Below are 26,380 nucleotides of genomic sequence, written 5' to 3'. Positions count from 1 at the left end.
CCCACTCCCTGCAACATTAAACAGTGTGGAGGGGGTGCTGTGGGAGGCGTGGGGGGAGGCTGGGGGACTCAAACAAACGCTGGAGAGTGGCAAGTTTGCATTTGCCCATACCAACAAGCTCCCATCTCATTAACAAACTGCTGAAATAAAACAGTGCTTTTTTGGCTCACAGCTATAAAAAAAATTATCATAGTGATGATGTTCCTCAGCCGTCAACAGAGCTGCGATAACGTTGTTTGATGATGACTTTCCCATGAATGTTAAGCAGCCGCCGCGGCAGAGGAAAGGAGCTTATCAGCGTCTAATGCCCATCTCTAATTCCTGCCCTTCTTGAACTAGCCATTTTCTAACAGCGTTAACTGTCAAATTTACATCCCGTCTTAATGCCACTAAAGAGTAGGGGGGATGAAGAGTAAATGACAGCAGTGTAATGAGGAAGGCAAGGCATTCCTACTTTCTCTCCCCCCTCTTTTTCTCTAAGGAGACAGAGATTTCCACAATATGGGGGCTTTTTTTCCTCCTCCTGTGCCACGGTGCAGTGATGGAGAGCTTACCTGTGAACTTACTGAAGGTGCGCATAACTTTAATTAGCATTGGGCTTTTATGTGAAAAAGGAATTATACATTTTTTCTAAAATTGCAATAGAATTAAATATAGGCAATCAGAATTCTGAAAATGACAGTGATGCACATAAGGAGACAATTGAGATCAAATTGTGCTGAGAAACTGCCATTGCCGTTCATTATCATACAGGAGGGTTAACATGACTAGCAAACGTATCGTAGTGTTTTTGTGCATTCCTTTTCATAATGCATAACAACTGGAAATGACATCCTGTTCCCAATCTCTTCAACCAACCACATTATATTTTTAGTCCTTGGTGCCCAATGCACATAATTAAAAGAAAACAATGTTTAACATCAGTATTTTGCTTCCGTACAACTAAAACAAATGTGTCTTATCAAGGAACTAACCACTTCCCTGTTTTTAAATTGCTATTTTTCCATTAGGTCAATTAAAAATGCTGAACTATTGCAGGGGACAATCACTTCTGACATTCAAATCAAATAAAGGGGAAATTGCCACAGCTTCATTGTTTTACATTGATAAGGTGAAAACATTATATACATACAATTAGTATGGCAAAGCATTTGACCTATTTTCTTTTTAAAACTCTAAAATATTGATTAGGCATCCTAGACATACTTGCCTCTCTTTTCAGGAAGCCTTTGTTTTGATGGATAGTTGTTCTCTATTTATGCAAATAAGACAAGTTGAAAGTGTTCTAAAGTCTGCATGTAATTAAAGATGGCATTTAAGTCTCAGATGTTATCATCATAGTTAATTGATCAGGTCATATTTCCCATTATTCCAAGGCATCTATTGATGTCAGGCAAGGTAATGAATAGTTACGAGGGAACTAACACTGTTTAGCCACAAAATAAAACAAGCTCTGCAGTTTGGATTATAAAGTAGACTGCTGGAGATGATTGAATATTGAAAAAGTAAACTGTGGAATGGTATAAATAATGTCTGTGTAAAAGCAAATGTGATTTCTTCATAATTTAATTTGGAATGGTGAACGATAGGTGCCATGTCATTGTGTCCTTTTACTCAATCAGTGGGGGAAATGCATATTCAATTTCCAATCTTCATTCTCGCACAACAGAAGAAAGGTTGTACCTTCCATCTTCGTCGTCATAATCAACCATGCAAGTGAACCTATGAATATGTAGTCCATTTCATCCGAGGGGTCGGATTCTGGGAGGGCAGGGCCAGCCGAGATGAAATCTGCGCTCATCTGATTGGACCGTATAACGAGTCAAACTGAGCTCATTTCATGCCAATCTGGTTGCCTCCAGTGAAACTATCCAAAAGGCAAGAGGCTACAGCGATTTGGAAAAGAAGAGACAACAGATAAATGGTGAAATGAAGTTGAAGGGGGCCTTCTTACCTTTGAGAAAGAAATATTTCAATTTAAATGTATCACTCCATCAGGGTAAAGTCCTCCAGCTTCGCGGCGCTGAGATTACACCAATTATACATCAAATGGTGAACTAGCTGCAAGTGAACAAATGCCTCGCGTGCTCCCGTTTAAAGGTTGGCTTTATGGCTGTTCACTTACAACCACAATTAGTCTGTCAGGGTGAGATTAAACACACCTTGATTCAGAGTTGTAGTGTATTAGTCAAGTCAAATTCCACATATTTGTACATATTTGTATGTATAATCTGTAATAAACCTTGTGCAATGGCATGTACATAATATCCTTTTAGTGGCGTATGGAGGGAGCAGAATGCATACACTGTGAATAAACTACCTTTAATATATGCACATTAATCCCCTTCTTTTTATTTATACAATCATTATTTCTTTTTTTGATCAGTAACACAACCCGGTAGGGCTGCTCAATTAATCGTATTTTAATCGCGATTACGATTTTGGCTTGCAATGATTACGAAAACAACGTCATCGAAATAAAACTATTATTTTTTTATTATTATAATTATTATTTAATTTTTCAGTTGAATTCTGCTTAAAGCTCAGGGTAATCAACTGTTAAAAACATACTGTTCAATTTTTTTTTTCAATAAATGGATGTTTTCAAAGTCAATGGATAATCGTTTTTAATAATCGTGGTATCAATTATTGACCCAAACAATCGAGATTATGATTTTTGCCATAATCAAGCAGCCCTACAACCCGGTAGACAATTTGCTGCCCAGCTATTATCTGTATATCATATTTTTTATATTTGTACCAGTAGTTCAGCTTGTTGTCTTTGTTTAGCTTTATGTCTCTGTGCACCCTCTAGTAAATGTATCTCTTCATCGTCAATTATTAATTTTAAGCGAGTAGATTTTAGATGCTACTTTGGGATTGCCTTTTCTTATGATTCATACTAAATAGATAGAGAATATCTTTTTTGTTATGTAACCACAACCATGTAGACAATTTGCTGTCCAGGTATTACTTTATCAAAGATATTATCATTTGTTTAGCTTGTTGTCTTTGTTGAGCCCTATGTCACTATGCATCCTTCAAAAAATGTATCTTTTAACCAATGATTATGAATTGTAAGTGTGTAGATTTGAGACACTGCTTTGGGATAACCTTACTTTTAAATACCTTTGTTTACCCCTTACTGTTATTGTTCATATTAAATACAGTACATATTGAATTCAACTATCAGAAAGTAACTCATCATCATTGATTTATTGCAGTTGTTGTTTTACCCCTGAACTGAAATACCCTACAATCCCAGGCTAAATATTTCTGCTATTCCAAGGATTAAATGGTATATTAATAACAACATTTTAAGGTTTATATTTCAGCTAAAAGATCACCTGTATCAGTCCGGGTGAAGAAGGGGACATCTGGAGGACACGGGACTGGTTTGTCTCCATCCCTTCCTCCCGCTCTGCAGTCTGCTGCCGCTGAGCTATGCCTGTGGGCACAATAGATTTGACACAAGAGTGCTGATGAATCTCATCAGTTTAATGTGTTTATGCTCGCTAAGCCCTAAAAGCTTATTGCTGTTCAATGGAGTGCTACAAAGTTACCTAATTTCCCCCCTGGTTGTCTCTTAGCGCGCTGGCACCGCAGACTCCCAATAACATGGTGTACTCCGCAACCTGTGGAAATACAGAGGCCACGCTGTGTCTCAATGATTTGTGTTATCGGCCAGAGAATAGACCTTGACAGAAATACAGATATTACAGGGTTTTTTTTCCACCTTAAATTCAGCCCATGACTGTCTCTCTCCCTCCACATTGATCCCTTTTTACAGCCTTTTCACAGTAAGTACTTTAGTCTTATCTTCGCTGCTCCCACCTCGCCTGTCTCATATTCCGCCCAATAAGGCTGGCTGCCTATATGACAGCTAACACCCAGTATTAATTAAAATGTCATGCCTCCAAATCAATATTGTAAAACAGTTCAAACACAACTCATCACCACTGCTGTGATAAGTGCTTTTGGGTGACAGGTAAGTCTAAAGAAAGAGATTCAGGAGAATGGTATGACGGAATTATCCAGAGAGAACATGTAACATTAAAATGTATGACCCCCCCTATGCGTTACTTCATCACTCACAATTGCAAATTATCCACAGTGTCATGAAGTGTGCTGTGTTAAACTGACAGATCCATAAGTCAGCAGCAACAGGCCAGGAGGCTTGGCGCGAGAACTCTTTAGCTTCAGATGTCTGACTGCAATGCGTTAAAAGTGACTAATGCACACTCATTTGGGAAGAAGGCTGTCAGAGGGGGATTTATCAGAGCCGCTAAAATAGCTGCAATCCATCTGATTACGCTCATGTTAACTCTGCTCTGTTTGGACAAAAAAAGGAGGCAGGTTGTAACTAATGCTTCACAATTAGTGCAAATGTTAGAGCAATATACATGTAGGCTAGTGCAATAGAAAGCACAATATGTGTTACAAGCCAAATGCGTGATAATACTATTCCGAATTGAGGATTGTGGTGCAGCAGAAATATTCCGTCCGGTTATGCTCACTTTCAGGTTCATATTTGTGTCTCTACTGTGACGTGTTTCCATGCTTTAATGTTCAAAAAGCTCTTTATTTTTCGCATACTGCCTGTGCTGCAGCACCTCTTTTCACCCTCTGTCTGAAACCAGAGCCCAGTCTGCTCTGATTGGTTAGCTGGCCGGCTCTGTTGTGATTGGTCAAACACTTATAGATATCCTGCCGCATAGCCTATCACCTATCAGTATGTGTCGGAGCACTAGCCAATAGAAGCGCGAGTGTTACATAGTTATGTAATTATGTTACGGAAGTAAACAAAGGAGTCCAATGGAGGCGTTTCAGGTAGATTTATGCCTTTGCAGATCATTGACATGCACTAAAACCTAAATATTATTCAATACAGGAACAGGAATAACCCAAAAAGCATTTTAGGCATGAGATCAATGATGAAAAATTATCAATCCTTCCAATATCGTTAATCATACCGCAATTACCTTTTCAGTCAACATAATTGCAATTTTTACTAATTTCACAGCCTTCTATGACAAAATGTAAAGGCTTTTGCCATGAAAAGTTTCTGAAAAAGCTAATAAAACAGAAAACAACTTCAATTTTTTCGCAATATTCAAACTATTATATGTGGCAAATATGCTTGATTCAAAACTTTGTGAGGCTGTACGTGTTCACACATACTCATTGTAAGACATTGTTCAGAAGCAAGGCTCAGGATATGGATAGAATGTGACAAATTCTGTCAGAGTAAATATGGTTTAATAAATGAATTAGCTTCATAAATAATGGCTGTAATGACATTTTAGGGGACAATAAGCCTAAGCGTTGTCAGGAAATAGTTGATGTATGAGTTTCATGCCTCAGCGGTTCCTCAAAATGAATAGGCTCGGGAAGATAGCAGGGGCCTGCAACCAGCCTATTTCCTCGAATTATCTACTTGTTGTCAATTTGCACAGTGGAATTACACATGCAAATTGAACTGCCTGCACAAACACCACTTGGAGATGATAAAAACAAATTAACAAAGGCTATAGAAGGAGGATTTATTTCACTGGCTAACCCAGGTCAAGCAATACATGTATTTTACAATTGTGTGTACCCAATTTTGCTGTAATTATATCAGCAAATTATTCTTTGTAATCTTATTATTTTTTCCCCAACCTTCTCCTTACACACATAATTAACTTCCTTCATGTCCCCGCGAAAAAGAATCAGCGTGCCTCTGCATCAGTTTAATCTGATTTGAGGTTTTGTTCTCGTCACCTTTTAGCTGCAATCCAGAGGAAGGTGAGAGGTGAACAGTTTAGTGACACTGTTTAGTGTAACCACTTGGTAAAAGGAGCAGAAGAGACAAATCTACATAGCAGAAGTCACATGTTAAAATATAAATAATCACCTCTTAACATCATCCCTCATGTGCAGAGAGAAATTAAGAGCCCCGGACCTCCGCGTTTGCTATTAGATATCTCATTTACTTTGTACACACAGTGCTAATCTGCACTAATGAATTCTGCCACACCAAGCCAGATCGAGATGACTTAAAATTATTACCACTTCCGCAGATATGCCTTTCCCCATTTGAGGCTCAATTTGGCAGGCTCGCAAAAACAGTCTGTCACAGTAAGATACTAATAATTAGGGTTTTAAGATGATTAGTTTATCTCTGTGCTCTTACAGTCCTGCCTCTTATCCGCCATGGCCAAAACTTAATAAGAGGCTCTAAGTTTTAAACAGCCAACTCCAAGAAGAATTACCAAGAAATGACTGAAATAATGAACTGGAGCACATGCCAGGGAGGGAGACACAGAGAAGGGGAGAGAGGGAGACACAGAGAAATGCATGGTGGGAAAGCTGAGAGACATTAATTCAAGTGTGAAATAGAACACAAAGTCTGGTAATCAATAAGGAAATGATTCAGACCTGTAATGCCAAAATTGTTTGGTGTTAACAAGACTTTGTGACTCTCATTTACCTTCAGACGCTGCCATGCTCATCAACTTGTCACACAAGTAATTAAAGTCATGATAATGCTGAGTGAGTGATACCAGTTTCTGGTTCTATATTTTAGAGGATGACATGGAGATTTTACAAGTTTGAGATGACATTCAATATACTGTAGCATAAGCCTCATCAACCAAGTGTAATTTGAGCTGAATTTTGCAAAGCTGAACTGTGTAAATCTCCATTTTAGGGTACAAGAAGGTCAAGGGGACTGCAATGTCTCCAGGTTGTTGCATTCAATGTCTGGCCCAATTTGTAATTATTTCCAGTTTCTGAAATATAGGATGCAATCAAAGGGATTTGTATTGTATATTAACCTCGTGATTATCTTTTAAATTAATTTAATAATCACCTATTCTTTCAAATGTAAAGGATATTTGCATAAGCCAACCACAAAATCCTACAGCCTCTAATAATGTCTTACAATATCTATCATGACCAACAGTATAAAACCCCAATCCAATCCAATCCAAAATGACTTTGTTTAGTGTTTTTAATTTACAATAAGGGCAGAGGAAGCAGCAAATACTCACATTGGGGAAGATTGAAAAATATTTGACATTTTTACTTTCTGTCAATGCATCCATTGTGAAATTGGAAATTGTTTCTGTACTTATCGGCTTTAAATCATAATTTTGCCAATTTCAGACTGCATTTCATGAAAGGCAAAGTGTCTGTATGGCTGCTTATATTTTACAAGTTTGGCCAATTGTGCTAAATGCAATGATTGGTATAATGTATCATACAATTAAACTATATAAAAAGAAGAATTGTTTAGGAATTGGCACCAAATTATCTTCTTTGTATTAAACCAACTCTGATCATTTCAATTCTTAGCTAGTCCTATACAACACTATAGTTTTAACTGAGATTTTTTGTTTCTTCCAGAAACGTATTCCTCCCAGAGTCCAGCCAACGTGAGCCTGACCTTTTTATATATACATTGGTTAGGTCTCACTTTATTCCTAATGCATATGGCACAGAGAATGCAGGCTATAATTTATGTAGATTATTGGCTTTGCAATAAGATGCAACCAAAAGAAAGCTAATGTGAATGAGTGTGAAAGAGCAATTTAAGGGTAGATGTGCCTGTGCCAGTGCCAGGGGCTATACAAGATTTGCATGCTAATCATTCTAATAATAATGTAATGCCCAAAGCACATTGAGCAAATTGCGAACCATTGGTCATAGAAGGAAGCTTATCTCGCAGAGAACATGACACAAATATAGGTTAACATTTGAATGATTCCTGGTAATTCACGGACCTGTCAGTAGCCTGGCTCACCTCAATTAGAAATGCTCCACAACAGCCTGCTCTGGACTTTACTTCGCTGCAAAGACTAGCTTAAACTCCTTACATTTGTTCGACGCTTCTTTTCTGTCGTGTAAATGTCTTTTTAACGGGAAGTTTACACCATAAAACCGCTCTTCTTGTCAAACACAACCCCAAATTAACCCTAAAATGTTAAACGTTGCTCTTACCAAAACAACCAATAAGAGCCTTTGTATCGCCCTCGTGCTGCGCTCCTCTCAAACGCTCTGATTGGACCATCTGCTCAACTCTAGCTTCCAGCCAATCGGTCCTTTCTCAACAGTAACGTCACAGTGTTTACCCGGAAATGAGAGCCTGTTCCAACAGCCGTAATCTTTAATTTAGCCATTTCTGACTGTTTTCTGTCCAGATCAATAATGCTTTAGCCTATAATCTGACTTTATCTACTGCCTCGATATGTATAGCGGTCTTTTGCCCAAAGGTTTCACCGAAGACGACCTCAGTCCGGATGACGATGAGGATGAAGCAGAGGAGCAGAGAGAGGGAGAGCAGTGTGAGAGCTCTGCTGAAAAGTTGAGCTCTGTTGGGGAAAACACAGTCTCTGTGAAAGAGACACAGTCTACTCACACTGCATGTGAATCAGACAATGAGTCCCCGACATGCAGTATGCCTGGTATATCTCAGGAAATGTGGCAAGTATGTTGGTTTGGTGTGCATCTAAGCTAAGCATTTATTATGTGAAATACTGAGCTAGCTGTTGGTGTACCTGTTATCTTGTTAGTGGGGACTAAATATAAAAGAAAGCTCTGTTTAATCTTGAGCTGTGGATGGTTTAAGAAGCCCTGTAAGACTTTTTGTATCGTAACATAGACTATAAGATGTGTACAGCAGAGGTAGATCAGGGGTAGTAGTTGTATTTTGTGAATGTAATGTTCCTGTGTGTGTGTGTGTGTGTGTGTGTGTGTGTGTGTGTGTGTGTGTGTGTGTGTGTGTGTGTGTGTGTGTGTGTGTGTGTGTGTGTGTGTGTGTGTGTGTGTGTGTGTGTGTGTGTGTGTGTGTGTGTGTGTGTGTTAGAAATTCCAGGATCTACGGGAGAAAAATGAAAAAATTAAGACAATGAAGGTCCCCCAAAAAAGAAAAAGAAGACGACACAAGAAAGGTATCCATCATAGTTACTATAATACAATCAAAATGTAATGTTTGATACGGTATATTGATGTTGGGCCTTCCTTCTGTCCGGCGTGCATGTGTGAGATGTAAATATATAATTTCAGGATCTGCACAGCAAAGACTATTATTTCATATTCTGGTGTTAATATTGTATGTAACAAATCACCCTATTTTCCCTCCTAGTATTACATTACATTACATGTTAGACACTTTTATCCAAAGCGACTCACATACTCAATACTGTGGACAATCCCCACAGGAGCAATTTGGGGTGAAGTGTGTCAGGGACACAACGACATGCTGACTGCAGTGGGACTCGAACTTGCTATCCCCCTGATGCCAAGTCCAGCACCATATCCACTGAGCCACAGCCGCCTAGTAGACATGAAGACTTCTGTTTAGTGACGCTCATATATTTTACAAATATGTAACTGTGTCTCTTATGTCAATCAACAGGAACAAACAGTGAGGAAACTACAGAGACAAGGTACCTTATAATATAAAACATTTCTAACCAGAGAACTGATTTTTTACAACATAAATCCGCATCATTCTTCACATGCAATTGTGTAATCTGGAAGTGTAGTGAATATAGCCAAATCTCAGTTGTCTTGCAGCCCTATCATATAATGATAAAAGCCTTAAATAAATCAGACATGAAAGCTGTAATGTATGATCTAATATGAACAGTTCAGTTTAGTGCTGGTTGACCCTCATTCCTAATTGACAGGAACATAGTCTGTAGGGACTTGGCTTGGGAACTGTAGGGTCACCGGTTCAAGCCCCCGCAATGACCTTAATATGGAGTGTAGACTGCTACTTGGAGAGGTCCAAGTTCACCTCCTTGGCACTGCCGTGGTGCCCTTGAGCAATTCCTTCCCGGGCGCTGTACAATAGCTGCACAATGTTCCTAGTACTAGGATGGGTTAAATGCTGAGGTCCAATTTCACTGTGTGTGCTGTGTGCATGTACATGTGTCTGACAACTAAAGGGGGTTTCATCCTCCGATCTAATAACTGAATGGCTTTTGCCGTCCCAAAATCTATTGCATGCTATATACAATGGAAGTATATATGATATTTAGTAATCACATCCACAAAATAGAGATCATTTGTAGTAACGCAATTATTTACTTATTCATCTATCCATCAGTAAGCTCTGAGCACCGATCAGCGTAGCATCATAGTTGTATTGTGTACTTTCTTTGTGTGTACAATAAGGGCGGTTCAATATGCCAGTATTGACCATAAGCCTTATTGTTTTTAAACGTATCAATGTCGTTTCTTCCAGTTTTTTCGTTTACACAAATTATACAAAAAACTATGTTTAAAAAAACAAATTAAAACACCAAATGAAATGTTTTATACTGTATATGTCGGTGTTACACAGCCCTAGTGAACAATATGTGTTATGCCTAAAATGAAACAGAATGTTACTAAAGAATTATCAGGAAATTAGCTTTATATATCATAAAATATTGTATTTATTATTAATTAATCAATGGTGTTAGTTAGGTACATCATATTGTCTAAGTGAAATATTGAAAGTAACTACAGCTGTCAGATAATTATCCTGCAGTAAGAGGTACAATGTTTACCTCTGAAATGTAGTGCAGTGCATTCGAAGTAACCATACTGTGTGATAGATGCGTATTCAGACTATAGTGAGAGAGTATTAGTCTGCCTTATCACAGTGCTGGGCTACATGTAATGAACATGAACTCTTTCCCTCTGTCAGCAGAGAGCATCAGGAGGAGCATGAGCAGCACTGGAATGAGCTTAAGCAGCATTTCGGTGTAAATGATCGATTTCATCCCCCTGCATGTTCCAAACCCCCTCCGAAGGTAACAAAGACTCCTGCCTTCCAACTTATCTGCTGAGGTTTAATACTGTGTCAGTCGAAGCTGTTAGTAACACCTTCCCATCCTTTGTGTTTCCCTGACACTGTATCCTCTCATTGTTTTCTGTGATATGGATTAGAATACTCTCAACCTGACACTGAGATGAATATTAGGGATTATGTTTGGTTACATTTAGTGATAAGATTAGGATGAATCTCCTTTCTTGTGTGTGTGAGATTAAAGTGAAATGTAGGTATTTTCCCCCCTCTGCGAAAAAGCTAATAAATGTAGCTTGACAAAAGAATAGTACCTGATACAGCCTCAGTGACTGCAGCTAGAACATTTAAATGAATGGTTAGATAATAGACGGGCTTGTGTGAAATTCATCACTGAAAGAAATTATAACTTTCTTTCATTGGGATACATTTCTGCACTTGAAGATGAATGCAAACGCTTGCAAATTGCCAATGAAGCAAAAATATTTGCAAGCTTGATGAACATTATAGCTGACCCACTGAAAGGGAACTGTGCGCAATTCAATTTGAAATCCTTTTAATGATTATTTTGGAGTATTTTGTGCTTAATTTATCTAAGAGCAGCATAAAATTGAGGTTTCTTTTTTGCTGATTTTAGCCTCATTTGAATAAGACCACTATGAAAAAGATAAAAGAAATTATTAACAAGCTGAATGAAACAGAACTTGTCACATCAACATAATGAGGGGCTCCTTTATCCCTCAAATGCAGTTCTTTGTAATTAATATATCATATTTGCTTGTATTCCGCCAAGTCTTTCACACAGTCATTTGAGGAAAAAGCTTACAAAGCAGCCAGATTTCATTAATTCATCTGCAACAGCATTTTACTTCAGTGACCTTAAAACATGTTTCGTGGCATAAAGAATGCTGTCAGTTAGTCTTGTTAGTGAGATACAGTAGACGATGATTGAGATCACAAGTCGGGTCTTATCAGTGTCAGATTTGTTTTTTTATAAACGATAAAAAACATAACAAGCAACTAAAGTTACAGAAAATAGTTATAATTGTGGGTTTTTAAGCCTGATGGTATCGTCCTTGTACTTTTACAGTTGAGTCAAGGTCCTCAGACAATACATCAGAGGGTACACATTAATAATTACAGTCTCTTTCCAGTGTAGTTTTTTTAGCATGATGACATTTTGGGGGCTGAAGAAATCCGGTCCTGCGCTTCCTCAGATAGGCTCATCACAGCAGAACTGCCATCAGTAACCGGGGGCCCTCTCCGCACCCCCTTCTGCTTCGGCCTGTAATGGAAATGTGTAATTAAAGAGTCACATGTATGTTTGGTAATCTCCTGTAGCATTTCTAAGATTTCCCCACTAATATCCAATCAAAAAGGTTTTCATTTGTGAAGGGAAATCTACATATTTGTAGTAATGGCAATCATATTAAAAATAAGGCCCTGGGGACTTTTGAAGTTACTCTTTGATTTTTTTCTCTCTCTACCCCTATTTAAAAAAAAAAAATCAGAATTTTTTTTCCCTCTTCTGCAGTCCGGCCTAGAAAAGAGCATAGAGGGGGCCATCGCTGAAGGGGACATTGCAAAGGCGGAGGAGATGAGCGACAGACTCGCCACTCGAGAGGTACGTTGTGCTGATAAGAGATCTTTGGGGTGCTCCCGCTGTGACAAATCAAGCTAATGGATCCGTGGCCATTTCTGCTGCAAAGACATAGAGGAACAAAAACACACGCAGACACCCACCATTCAGTCCTGCAGCCCTTTTCCATTGCGTTAATGGAAAGCCCTCCCCTTAGTTTTGAAGTGCTGCAGTGTCTAAAGGACTTTTGGCTCTGCTTTTTAATGAAGGGTACATTGCTTTCAAGCCAACTGTTAAATCATTCTCCAGGTAAGAGTTTCATACCTTTGAAGTGTACATGTCCCGTAAATGCAGTGCCTGAAGTTTTGTAACTAACCGCCTTGGCAGGCATCAAGGATCAAGTGGTTTGAAACTAATTTAGCATAAAATGTAGCCCACACACACACATATAATTGTGGTTTAAAAGACATACAGCTGCAGTGTTACTTCTACAGCGGGGGAATTGCCGTACTTTGAGCATCAAAGTTAAACCTCTGTGTTTCATGATGCATGTTGCTTACAGCATCCCATAAGCTTTTATATTTTGTGATGATAGCAACACAACATGTGTTAAACTCTGTCGGTCCTATATTGCAATAGAGTTGCAAAGCATGCTGCTGTTTAAAGTAGAAACACAGGAATCTCTAAACACAGTTTTCAATTAAGCTCGTTTCATTCATCAGTGTAGCATAGTGGAAATGTCTATATACTGCATTACCCACAAGCTCCTGCTGCTCAGAAGAAGCTAGTCAATGTCAAAACTGTAGTAAATTCAAAATGTATCGTAGTTACAAGTGGTAGTTGCTTAATTTTGCCAAAAAGGATAAAGAATCTTAAACTGAAATGGATTTTAAGGAACCCTTTGAAACTTTGGGTAATAAGTGTTTTCCTTCCTTGCAGACCGATGTTCAAATCAATGCCACTAATGCATCTGTACACCAAATTTGAAGCTACAGCTATAGGCCAGTTACAAACTGGAAACGGGATGAAAATAGCTTGTTTGCCTCTGTAGGAAGGGGACGAAATATGGCCAACAACTCTAAAGTTATCTAAGTAACACTTTATATCCTAATGTTGTGCCTTTTTTTCTGGGGTGCACTAGTAACTTCCTGGAGTTTCCATTTGTAAATGTCTCATGATATTGATGATAGTAGTCAACCTCTTCTATGTCACGAGTCTTGGACCTTTGACTTTATCTGGAAGCACCACAGTTTTCTGCATAGATTAATAACCCAGGCCCATCCAAATAGTCAAAGTTGGCCAACTGTAGGTCGTTTATTATTGTACATTAGAAAGATGAATGGGAAATATATTTCTGCAAGCAGAGGCAGTGATCAGGAATCGCAGTAGAAAGCACTATCTGACCTTCATACTAGATAGTTAGCAGGATAATAATATTCGGCAAGAAATTACTTAGACAAACGGGGAAAAAAATCCTTAATGTCAGTAAATCTTTCAAACATCCCCCTCGTGAATTAATAAAAAGGCACAAACAACAAGAATCTGTTTCCAAAAAAAATGAAACAGTTTTATTCTTCATCGAATTGGCATTACATGCGTGACCCAGGTATCTCCAGTGTATAATGGACATTAGTGTGCAGCGTCAGAGCCCTTAAATTCTCCTCTTAACCACTAGCAGGGTGGTCAAATATGGGGAAGTTAACTGAAAGCTCTTGTGAGTGGCACCTGCGCGGTACTTTCAGAAAGCCTCTTAGAGCGCTGGTGGATTGGTTTTAGTCTGAGCCGAGGTTCTCGCCTCCTTGGCACCTGCCTCGCGTCTTGCCAGCACCGTGATGGGACGTGACAGCAGTTTGGCAGCCACAACTCATTGTTTAGCAGCGATAACTTCATTTTACACAAGAGTGTAGTGAGTTGACCATTTTGAAATCCCTTAAAAACTGATGTGACGTTCTTTCTCTTTACTTTTGAATACAAAGAAAGGCATTGCTGAGCATAGCGGGAGTTTGAAGAGAAGTGGCAGCTAAAAGGCCAAAAGTTTGACAGATTCAGTTGGAAAAGGATTCTCTTATTTGTTAAACGATGCAGCCTGAAATGCAGATAGCATTAAGACCAATGTTTGTTTACAGCACTCCTGTTCACTTTTGACAGGAGCAGTGTGACAAACATTTAGACGATCAATAATCCCCGCTGTGGCCAGAATCAATTTCAAGGTTGTAATTGAGTGGCTCATTTGGTACGGGACGGCTTAGATGTTTAATTTGTTTACGGTCATAACACCGAGACATGATTGTGGCAGGCTTTTTACTGGAAGAATGGGAACAGGTTTTCTACGCAAAAAATGCAAAAGCATTCCGACAGCTGTGAAGAACTAAAGAGGCCTGTTTGTCCCTCTAGGCATTGTTTTGTTAGGAAAACGCTGGTACATGTTAGACGACAATGTTTCAGTGTATTTTCATCCTCAATCTAACAGCTTCCCACTTATCTCGTTCAAGCAAAGGGAAATGGAAGGAAGATAGAGAGCTTCCTGTCAAAATCCCCTCTTTTATGAGACGGAAATGTTCGTTTCTGCTGTTTTCAGCTCCCTCAAATCAATTAATGATTTCCATTTGCTCCACTTTATTCTTTTTAATCTGAACATTAAAACAATTTGGTAGGAAAAACTGTTTTGAAAGCTCCTTACAAATTCTGAGATATGTGTTCTTTCATCTGTCAAACTTCTGAGACGCACTGCTCGGATATTCCAGGTTGTTTTTTTGATTCTCATTACAGTTTTTAAATACTTCCCAAGGCTCTAAGTCTTTGTTTTAGATGAATTCATGAAGACATGCTCTGCTTTTAAGTGAAAGTATTAACACCCCCGAAGATAGAGCAAAGAAACCACCCCCTTTTAAGTATCAAAATATTATTTATGTCGACATTGCTTAGACAAAGCTCTCTGATGTATTCATTTAAAGTGTGTTGATAAGGTTTATTTTCTCATAAAGATGTCTGTTTGCCCTTTTGGGTTTATTTTCACAAGCCTAAAAGACTCGAAATAATGTATAAAGCTTCTCACCTCTAAAGGAGGTCTAGTAGTTCAGTAGATTATAAGGTGCAAGTTCTCCAACTAAGAAGACTGGGTCTCCACCCTTTGATTACTGCACATTATTTGACACTGCTGCTAGTTGCTAATGAATTCAGTAATTAGCATAACATGGAGTGACTGGCACATATAGTATAAACGGCTCACTGTGTGTCAGGAGGTTTGATCGCATCCAACAGCTCATATTTGACAGATTGATTTTGCAGCTATTCCTGGTAACTGAGTCAGTACAGAAAGCTGATAACTCATTCGTAAAACACAGTTTCCTATGTCATCTAAAGTGTAGAATGAGCTACGGGGACATTTATAATGTAATGGTTCAGTATGTTTACATAAAACAAAAGTTATACACTATCTCTTTCCATCCATATTTAGGCAAGTTATCCGAATTATGATTATGCCAAGTACTGTACCTATGATGCTTCGTCCTATACTCGAAGCTCGGTGTGTAGTTGCTTAGAAAGATCATAGTAGTATAAAACCTGCAAAGGGAATTCTTGATTGTTTCATGCAACTAACTGGTAATAAACTATAGGATTAATATGAATATTGTTTTTCATTGAGCATTAGGTTTTGCAAAGATTTCTTGAAGCTTCAAATCAACATAAAAAAATAGCCTAACAATCTTTTATTGTCACCTTCTTGCAGATGACATTGAGACATAGGGTTTGACTATTTTTTTTAGGCAAATAGAATAGATAGTCTTACCCAAATGTAGTGAACTGATCTGGATCGTGTACACATTTTGAATTTACAACACAGATTTGTCAGCATAGAGAAAATGTTCACAATCAACCACAGACGGAATTTCAACAACATGTGTTAAGAATAATAAGGGTCTAAATGTGGATTTGATTTTGATATACTTTATTAATCCCTGTGGGGAAATTGTTTCTCTGTATTTGACCCATCCTAGTGTTAGGAGCAGTGTGCTGCCATTTTGAACGGCGCCCGGGGAGCAGTATAGGGAACGGTGCCTTGCTCAGGGACACCTCGGTAGCACTTGGTCTTGCCGGGACTTGAACTGGTGGCCTTCCAGTTGCCAAGCCAAGTCCCTAAGGACTTCCCCACCACCGCCCGATCCTTGTGGAACTCCACATGCAACGACTTCTATGTATGGCCTACAAATAACTTGGGTGATTCAAACCAACAAACTACTAGGTTATCACACACATTAGCTTCAAAGATATTTAAATGAATCATACATCTTTTAAGGTTGATATTATACATATGGTTTTCTTCACCCAGATCGGTAATGCCAATACAATTATGAACTAATTGAATGAAATGTGATGAGCCCATGCAGAGTCAATTTGACCTGATGTTGCTGTACCCTAAATAAAGACAATGGCTTCTGTACACCACTTACTTCGTCACACATATTAACCTTCTCATTGTAGTATTACTTAAAACATTATCCTTACCATAAATAATGTCTTCCTCGCCCTTTTTTCTCTTTGTAAAACAGAGCCACTGAGGTCTTTTGAAATAGTAAGGAGCTGTACTTTATATATAGTAAGTGGGCATATTTCACCACAAAAGACTGTCACGCCATGTTAGAGCTTACAGTTCCCCCATAGCACTCATCACAGCTATTAGAGTGGCATTACCACTTCAAAACAGAAACTCTCTTAGTCTATAACAATAGTCCATTGTATTACTTCCAGAAGCTAAAGAATATGGAAAATAAAAAGTAGTTTAATGGCTGCTGGCCTCTTAAACCAACAGGAAAGAAGAAAGCCTGCAATGCCACCAAAGAAACAAAGAAACATGTTCTAAAAAGTTGCATTTGTTGTTGGTTTGTGAAGGGCGAGAGAGCAAGGCACTACGGAGGTTGAGTATATTTCAGCCACAACTGGTGTTTCACCATTTTTTATTTAAAACACTTTCTTAAATAGAACGTATTATGCTTATTTTCAGGTTCATAATTGTGTTTGGAGCCTCTTCTATGACATGTTTCCATGCTTTAATGTTGAAAAGGGTATTTTTGTACTCATACTGCCTGAACCTCTTTTCACCCTCTGTCTGAAACCAGAGCCCAGTCTGTTCTGATTGGTTAGGTAGTCGGCCCTGTTGTGATTGGTCAAAGCCTTAGAGATGTGTCAGAAATGTCCCACTTCTTAGAAAATCACGTACAGTGTGTTGGAGCGCTAGCCAAAAGAAGCGCAAGTGTTACATTGTGATGCCACTATGACACCGAGGTAAACAAAGGGGTCAAGTTAAGGCATTTTAGGCAGGGGGGAGTGTGTAGGACAGAAACTCCGTGGAGCTCTGGGATTTTATCCTTTGCAGACCTTTTACATGCACACAAACCTATATAAAACACTACAGGAAAGGGCACATCTCAAAAAGCACAATAGGGCCCCTTTAACTAGATGGAGCTACAGTGTAACAAATAAATTGAACTTGAACTCATTATTTACATTATCTTTAAATAATGTATAAAAGAGATCATGTTGTGATTTCTTTTTTTTACAGAAGATCTGTAAATAAAAAACATTTGTATTTAGTCTCTAGGTGACCTCTTGTAAGCCAGTACTTCTCTGCAGCACCACAATACTTCATTCTGAATTATATTTTTCACCAAATATTGCGCTTACTGTGATTCGATACAATTGCGTTTCATTGTGCAGCCACAGATCAAATGCATTAGGGTATAGTGGATATTTACTGCAATAATCTTACCTCAAAGTTCCCTTTACATATCCTTTAATCTGCTGCTATGTTTCCATTTAGCTACGTCAAACAGTTTGTGTATTCACTCTGTGATTTGAATCCGCTTCCAAAGGAACCGATCCAAAATATTATGGGTTCTTATTTGACCTATGCCACAACCTTTCACCAAGGCTCATAAACAGTTGACCAGTCGTTTTTCCCTAAGTCTGCTGACAAACCAATAAAGAAACAAAACTTCAAAATGAATCTCTTTTTAAAGCGGTTATACATTGTATAATATTATAGCATAAAATCATGCTGCATTTACTAGTCTTTTCCTGCCTTTATTGTGTTAACTAACCGTTCACTAATGCCTGAAACCATCTGCCTCAACAACCCTAATCTAGCCTCAGTTTTGACTGGTACTTCCTGTCCTCTGGATGACCTTTGGCTGGCGACCCCCTCTTTAACTCATGTTGAGCCAAATTAACCTGATCAGCTTAAACTGTTAGAAATGTGCCCCTTTCTAATAGTTAGATCACTTAATAATGAACCTAATGAATATGTATTAACTGGAGCCATTTATGCTTTCTGTAGTGTTTGAACTTGCGGATGGTTATAATATCCCTCATTATGTCCTAGCTCGTATTTCAATAGAAGCAGCAGCTGAAAGGAAAAGCCCCACTGTCCTTGAAATCTACCCTTTGGAAATCCTTGCCTTAACGCTGTGAAACAAAGGTGTCGCGGCATTTTGTCGGAGGAGACATGGTGGCTTAGTTTAAACAAAGAGCTGAACTAAGAGTGTTTCATGATATTTGTGTTATTTAGCACCTTTTATTTTTCTTCTTCTCACCATCTTCTCCCTGCCATGCCCCGTGTTTGTAATCAAAAAATTAATGAGCACCGCTTTTGTTCCAAAGTAGGCTTTATCAGATTCTGACGTTCCCCCGCCCCATCGCTCGGGCCCCCCCCTCCCCCCAGGCCGCCTCACAGAGAGTTTAGGGAAACTCTCCCCTTTGTTCATTTCTCCTTCAGCATAAGCAATTTATCACTGAATGAACTTTTATTGTATCTCCGGATGACTCACATTACATTTTCGCCCATTCATTTTGAAATGGATTTTTAAAATGGGTACTAAGCTTTTATCAAATGCCTGGGAATCTCATTTGGATTATTGTATTTCATTAATTACTTGATAGACAAAGCATACTTTTCAATGTAGATTTGTGTGCTGTTTAATTAATTAGCATGTTTTCTCTTTTAATTAAAGCATTTTTTCTTCAAATTAAAGCCCACAGCAAAACACATATATAATTTGTTTGTAATTAGGCCTTAATTGGTGGTAGTGGAAGCTTAGCACCCTCGGTTTCTTTTTTCATGATTGCCATTTTTATTGCCAGTCATTCATTAATTAAACTGTTTTTTCTAATTAGCTTATAAAACTGTTGATGGCATATTATTCTAAGTGTGAGTTCAAAGCTTGCTAATAAGCCTACGCTACTCAGAAGAGGCGAGATAATGGAATGTGCACAAAGCGGTCAAACTTTTAGAGATTTTTTTTGTGTCTACTCCCTAAAGATGATATGTCATGTGTATCTTGCATCAGATTACTAATAGAGAAAAATGTAGACATGGCTGTTCTGCTGTGCCTTCCCTGGAGTCCCTTTTCTTTCTGCTTGCCATGTAATTCTGTTTGTCAAAGTGCAGGAAAGATTATACAAAACACATGAAACAGTGTTGGGATAACTCTAGGGAGGTTCCTGCTGTGTTATTTGGACTTAGCTTTGCATTGGGAATCATGTCGTTTTGTAATTGTTAACGCTTTCCCATTATACAGTGTTTAATTGTACTTGCTGTTGCTGACTTACGTATTTGGGGACTCATTTCTGAAGTAGAAATACAAGTTACAATTTCAGATTGAAATCTACTGAGCAGTGTTTGGATGGAACTAAGTGCACTTTATAAGTAATGAACTTAGCTATCAATTAAATCACTTTTATTTTGCTCTTCATACTAAAGGCGCGTAGATATTCGCCATATGCAGCAGACAAATGTCAGATGAAATGTATTTTTGTTTGTTTTTATTGTCATGCCGTTTATAATTTAACTCTACTATAACACAGAGAAAAGTGTTCTACTTATTTGTGTTGCTACTAAATAAGCTGTAGTTATTTGACATATTAAGATTTAACTTGCAAAATATGGGATGATCCTATAAAATATGGTGCATTATGTTATGTTAAACCACGTAATGGTAGAGTCATTTTGAGCTAACACATTTAGTAGGTCAACAGAAATGTATCGGCGACTATTTTGACTAATAATCCTTTCATTATTTTCTTTCTAGCAGAAATGCCAATCATTCAATGCTTCCAGCTTCTTCATAATTAGGATATTTCACTTTCCTGTATCTTAAATTATTGAATTATTGGGTTGGACAATTGGTTGGACAACACAAGCTATTTGATAGGCTCAGGGGAATCTGCATTTCTCACTATAGATTACCAACCAAACAATTAATCAAGAGAACAATAAGAAGACTAATCAGTAATAAGAACGATCATAAGTTAGCTTAAACTACTACAACAGTAAAATTCTGCCAGCACATCCGTGCATTAGTAAGAATAAGCTTAGGGTCAAATATATAGTAGTATGTCAATTGCAGCAGCCATTTTTATGCAAGAGTACTTTTGATTCTTCCACTTTATTATGCTAATATTTCCTATGTACGTTTACACAAGTAACCTTTCCAAAAAAACAACATTTGGATAATAGATTAATAGATTGTTTTAACCCTTTAGGTGTGTTTGTTCACATGTAATCGAGTCCATTGTCTTTTACAAGACCTCGAGCTAATTCGCATCCTTTGTGTTCACTCCTTTACTCTATTACTTGTATTGAAATGAACTAACTGAATGAAACTCTCTCTCCTTTCTTTTTAAAGCGATATGGGTGGTATTGATCGACCTCTTGATCTGTTGACCCTGTGTTGCTGCAACACTGAAGCTCTGCGGCCACATTTGTTCTCCCCCTCCGCCTCAGTTCTAAGAAATGATGCTGCAATAACACACAAGCCGCCTAATCTGATATTCATTCCTTTCTTATACAGCCCTGCTTTTCCAAAGTTGACTAAGGCCACATTATTTAGGCATTAAGGTAGTGTGATAAGGGAATTAGGCTGGTCATTAATCGTTTACACGTCAAATGCAGCAGAGCAGCTCGGGGAGGTGATTTAGCGAGGCAAAGCCATATAGCCCTTGTTAATCCACCTCTCACACGTTTTAATTGGAAGGGGCTTCCTGGATAGGAAATGTATGAATGGGTTTAAGGCCATTTCTTTCCTTAAAGCCATCATTTATTTCTTATTGTTAAAAGCAGCTTTACCACTTTATCCACATGGAGATGTATTTTTATCACCTTCCATTCAGCTATTGTCTTATTGCACTTGCTGTTTAATTGCCACAGTGTTTTTTGTGACGAGTTCCTAATGCTTCTTTTATTTTAAACATTTCACAATGATGCAATATAACAATGAGTGTGATAGAGGTTTATCTTGTGCAGGGCTTATACAGATTTTATTTTGCGTTCAGGCCCCATGTTTAGGTCTCCACTTGAATCTCCATGACGACCCAAACATGAATGAACAGAAAACGGTGCTGTTGACTTAACCCTCCTCGTGGCCCTAAGCTGCTGATGCTGCAGTGCCAGCATTGTGTGTGATGATTTTTTTTTGCTCTCAAATCTTCCAAAGGTCAGAGTATTAATCCTCTGAATAAACCTTGTTTTTAACACGTCTGTGCCCAGGCCACACACGAGAGAGACACAGAGACATGGCCTGTGATGGACACTTGATTGTATATTAATGCGAGGTGGAGTGGGAGGAATTGTCTTTAAGGAGCCACACAAACAAAGGATGAAGTCTGTCTCCTGCTTTTTATTCCAGCTCTCATTCTTATTTCCCACCAGCCTCTGATGTGAAAGGATTTGCCACTAAGATGCACGTAAGGGGAGGGGGGGAAAAAATCCTGAAAAGTGGATCAAAAAAGTAAATGAAAAATAATGTCATATTACGGAAAATATGAGAGGCTAATTTGTGCCGACTTTTTGCTAATTTTGTTCTCGCCACAGAAAGAGGAGCCGTCACCTGCTCGGCGCCACAGCGCTGACAGTGCCAGTGATCCATGAAATAAGCTGCCGCTGGCTTTGTTCAGATAAGAATGAACAAATCTGCACAATGTACTGCTCTCGGAATCTCATTTTCATACTTGCATGCAGGCTAAAAGAAATAAGCTGTTTGCAGGCTTGATTAATCAGACATTTGAGGGCTTTTTTTTTTGTCTCTTTGATCTGCTCTGTCTCCTAGGTAACTTGGTTGACATTAATGTTGAGCCCCAGTAAAGACAATCAGGGATTGTAGACTATACTGATAAAAAAAAAAAAGGAAAGACCTATAATGCTTTAAATATAGTAAACGCTATGTTGTGAATTTAAAAGAGCGGGGGAAATGAGGGGCATGGAAGTGGGTTTTAATTTAGCTTTTGGAATGTTTAGGAAGGCGTGTTTTTCTCCTTTTTCTCAAGACCTTTTGCATTTCAAATGCAACCCCACAGGAGAGCAGGTTAATGTGGGTAATCCTGCTGAAGAAAAAAAGAATCTCTGCCTGTAAATCTCCAAATGGAACCGTTTAGCATCATGCAGTTTCATTTCATATGCCCCCCGAATGAGCTAAAGTGTTTTCCCCCCAAACACTAGAGAGCAGGAGCTGTTTAGATTTGTCAACAATTTAATAAACGGCCGGTTTATAATCTCATTGCTGACACTCAAGAAGCATTTAGCACCTACACCCTCCATCACGTAGCAGGGAAGCCTTTATGTGGCTCTATCTGCTCGCAAATCGCCTGCAAATGTAAAAGCAATCGCCCGTTATAACTCCCTTTTAAGAGCAGCGAACATGATTTGAGGAATAAAAACCTATAAAATGGCAAAGAGCTGAAGAGCTGTCATAGTATGTGCGCTTCAGGTTATGCAGACGCTTTCACAAATCTTCCAGTGACTATAGATGAATGCCTTGAGGGCCCAGCCAGAGCCCAGCACTTGCAGCCAGCCGGAGCCCTTATCTTAAATCCAAGCAAAGTACCATTAATCTTTTTGAAAGACCTTTATGGCTTTTAATGTATCCCAAATTAGAACATTTTACACCCTTGGTTCCTGAAATATGGTGATAAAAAGCCTTTAGAGTTTAATTTCTCCTGCCTGCTCGCTCTGACCTGCTTAATCCCAGCATGCATTAGGAGATATTTTAGTTTCAGTCTTTCTAATAAAGTTTATCCCACTTAATTATAATTGAAACATTTTTTTTTCAGCAGGTCTTTTTTTCCTTCTTCTTTTTCTTCAAGTGGCGCAGTGGTGGCACATTTCTTCATTACCTTAAGACTCCCACCATTCCACCCCACACCCCCCACCCTTGATTGTACTGTGAATATTACTAGAGAATTACCCAAAGGTTTGGTGAAATAGTTCCAAGTTGTTTATGGAAGTTTGCCTTTGCTTGAATAATACATCTCTGGAGTGACGGAGGAGGAGGCAGGGCTTTTCCCTTTGTTTCCCGTGCTCCTGTGCGACTGGGGTTATTGGGATTATTCTGCTTCACAATACATGTCGTCTTCCCTGGGATTTGAATGTTTGCCTCTTGCTGTCACGGTCATTCTCTTCACTTCTGATTTCAGGCATTGCCTGCAGTACTCCAAACAGAAAAGTGTCTTTTACACCGGTGATGAGTGGGAAAAAATGCCATTGCAAGGTTGTTGTGGAGAAAATGGCAAAATGCTGAATTGTTTTCCTCATGGTTTATTTACCCCCTTATTTCATTTGTAGATTAAACAAGGGGGGGAAAAGCAGTAATCAAAGAGAAACAATGAGCGTGAGACACTATTTGCCATGAGCTAAAAAAACATGACTTCTCAAACAAAAGGCGAAATAGATTAGAATAATTGTAATAAAAAGGTGCTATTGTAATTTATGGAGCCATTGGGCACGTCACCCCCCACTCACATATTCAACAATAACCTTTTTGAACGCTCTTATTTAAACTATATTTCTCTACCTATTACTTTTCATTGAACATTGCCCTATAACATATTTCGAGAATGTGGGCCGTTGCAGTTTTTTTAACAGCTTGAATTGTTGCAGTTCTTAAACCGACTATCAAAGCATTGTCAAAATCTAAGTTGTAATGACTTATTCATTATTGATAATTTGTCACTAAAATAGGCCATCGCATTATCAAAGAGCCCATGGGGTGGTCTTCAAATGTTTGGTTTTTTTGACTGACCAACTGTCAAAAACCCAAAGATATTAAGTTGAGTATAAAAGAAGACAACCAGCAAATACTGATGTTTAAGAGATGGAATATGTGAGTTATTGACATGTTTTTATTACTTAGCAAGTGAAACGAACAATCGATTGGCGACATTTTTGCTTGACTGGGCAAACAACAAATGTTCAGCTTTAATGTCTGTTTCAGAAACAGAAACACTTTAATTTACAGGGGACCATTCAACTGGGAAGGAGAGGAGTTGTTTGTTGTATGATAACAGATGCGCATTTAACAGTTGACAAACCCAACTTCTTACTTTTTCATGAAACAAAATGCCAAATATGTATATTTTAAACCATCATTATGAGTTCATAGACATGTCAATTGTCCAAATATTATTCTTCACTTGCTCTTTTTATTCATATTTCACAGGCTGCTGCTTCATCAGTGTTGCATCATGCTTAATGCTGCATGTCCTACAGTCCTAATGCAAAGAGTGTTTAATTCTCGGATATCAGGGTAAGGGTGGTTCTGTGTGGAGGGGCCGCAGACACACTGAGGAGAAGCCACCCTGACACATCAGTCAGGCAGAGAGCCTTTTTTGTCGCACAGACTGATTTCCATTCTCTAATGAGCCTCTCCTCTGTCTGCCTCTAAATAGCTGGCTGTGAAAATCGCTCAAGCCGCTGATTGCCGTGACTTTGTGCAACACAAACAGGAAGAGGAAGCTTTGAGGGCAGCGCAGAAGAGGAAGAACCAAATATCCTGGGGGTAGGACATCTCTCTGTGTTTGTGTTCACCATCATTTATCTGCCATGACACTCGAGTCCAGTTAAGGTTGAGCTATGGAACTGGGCATTAGAAATTACATTTGTAAGCTAGATTTGATTCATACTGTATGGGTTCAGTTATTTCATATTTTATTTTCTGTTTTTGCAGGTTTGAGGCCAAAAGACGATGGGAAACCAAAAGCAACATGGGCTTCATGTGACAAACACGGAGAAAAACTCTATTTTTTTAAGTGAATATGATGTGGTGTTTTTTTATGGAGAACTGATCCTCTTTGTATATTTTGAAGGCTTCTCAACAGCGCAGTGTCGGGGGGGGGGAAGTCACACAGTTGGCTGAGGAAAAACCAATCCAGAGAGCACAAGAGAGCGAAAAAATTATGGAGCATTCAAATTAATTCCTAAGGCGCCCATTGGTGTCTGCATTGTGTTATTTTTCATTACATTTCAGTGATTTTAAGCTTTCTGGCCTTTTTCTTTCCCCCCCTTCAAATTAAATATGGTGTACATTACTGGATGATGCGTTTATTTATTGCTGTAAAGTGGGTTAATCATGAAGGCGCTCCTTTCTTCTTCCGAGGAAGAGAAAGGAAAGATTAGGGCCCTAATGCAATGTACAGGATAATGTGCGATAGGATTTGGGAGAAGAAAATGAAATTTGGCTGCTGTAAACAGTTGTGAGCAGTTGTAAACTGGAAGTTGGGTGAACGTTTTGGGGGTGGGGAGATGTAAGAGGGGGAGCTTTGCTGTTGGCCCTCACCCATGCTGGGAGACATGCTATTGTTTCTCAATCCCGAACAAGAGGCACGCGCTGTTTCTCGAAGCCTACACTCGCCGCTCATTGTGTGATGAGCTCTCTTCAGCATCTGTAAACTCGCGTCGATTCCTCTCACTGCCACTTTGATCTTTTTCTTTTTTTGTATCTGTAGCTCTTGTGAAACGCTCATTCAGATTCCAGGAAGTAGTAATTGCAAACAGCACGCAAAAAAGCAAAAGCATGATAATTACTTTTATTCATAATGCGTGCTTATATATATTTTTCTTAACCATAGAAAATGATTGCTTTGCTTCAAGGTAATGAGAATTAAAATTAATCCCACCTAAGTTGTTGCAGTTTGGGCACTTTGTCCCCCTGTTCTCTAGATCTGCTGTGGAGGCTGAACAAATAAGAGTGACATTA

General features: G+C 38.7%; 2 protein-coding genes and 1 long non-coding RNA gene across 4 annotated transcripts in view; 1 reads left to right on the top strand and 2 right to left on the bottom strand.

The window, feature by feature from the left end:
• Window positions 1–727: 727 nt before the first annotated feature.
• Window positions 728–8,053, bottom strand: LOC307043828 (uncharacterized protein; the record flags this gene model as incomplete). Its single annotated transcript, XM_079688707.1, has 4 exons — window positions 728–1,886; window positions 3,348–3,448; window positions 3,564–3,635; window positions 7,984–8,053. The coding sequence occupies 4 exons, from the start codon at window positions 8,051–8,053 to the stop codon at window positions 1,839–1,841; spliced, it is 291 nt and encodes a 96-aa protein (XP_079544833.1). The 3' UTR covers window positions 728–1,838.
• Window positions 8,054–8,090: 37 nt separating this feature from the next.
• Window positions 8,091–25,712, top strand: fam204a (family with sequence similarity 204 member A). Of its 2 annotated transcripts, none has more exons than XM_079688703.1 (7): window positions 8,091–8,470; window positions 8,849–8,933; window positions 9,401–9,431; window positions 10,685–10,787; window positions 12,315–12,404; window positions 25,074–25,183; window positions 25,352–25,712. In XM_079688703.1, exons 1-7 carry the CDS (start codon window positions 8,231–8,233, stop codon window positions 25,401–25,403), a joined length of 711 nt encoding a protein of 236 aa, XP_079544829.1. In that variant the 5' UTR covers window positions 8,091–8,230; the 3' UTR covers window positions 25,404–25,712. The 2 variants fall into 2 exon arrangements, with proteins under 2 accessions (XP_079544829.1, XP_079544828.1); XM_079688702.1 differs by having other exon boundaries at window positions 10,682–10,787.
• LOC307043833 overlaps window positions 10,814–26,380 on the bottom strand; it is a 69,844-nt gene continuing 54,277 nt past the window's right edge. The window contains exon 3 of the long non-coding RNA XR_013809457.1: window positions 10,814–12,065. This is a non-coding gene — a long non-coding RNA (uncharacterized lncRNA). The remainder of the gene's footprint in view (window positions 12,066–26,380) is intronic.

The sequence above is a fragment of the Notothenia rossii genome (assembly GCF_949606895.1).
Source record: "Notothenia rossii genome assembly, chromosome: 6".
NCBI classification, from domain to species: Eukaryota; Metazoa; Chordata; class Actinopteri; order Perciformes; family Nototheniidae; genus Notothenia; species Notothenia rossii.
Note: the sequence above shows the minus strand (reverse complement) of the source record. Positions and strands in the feature narration are given on the sequence as shown.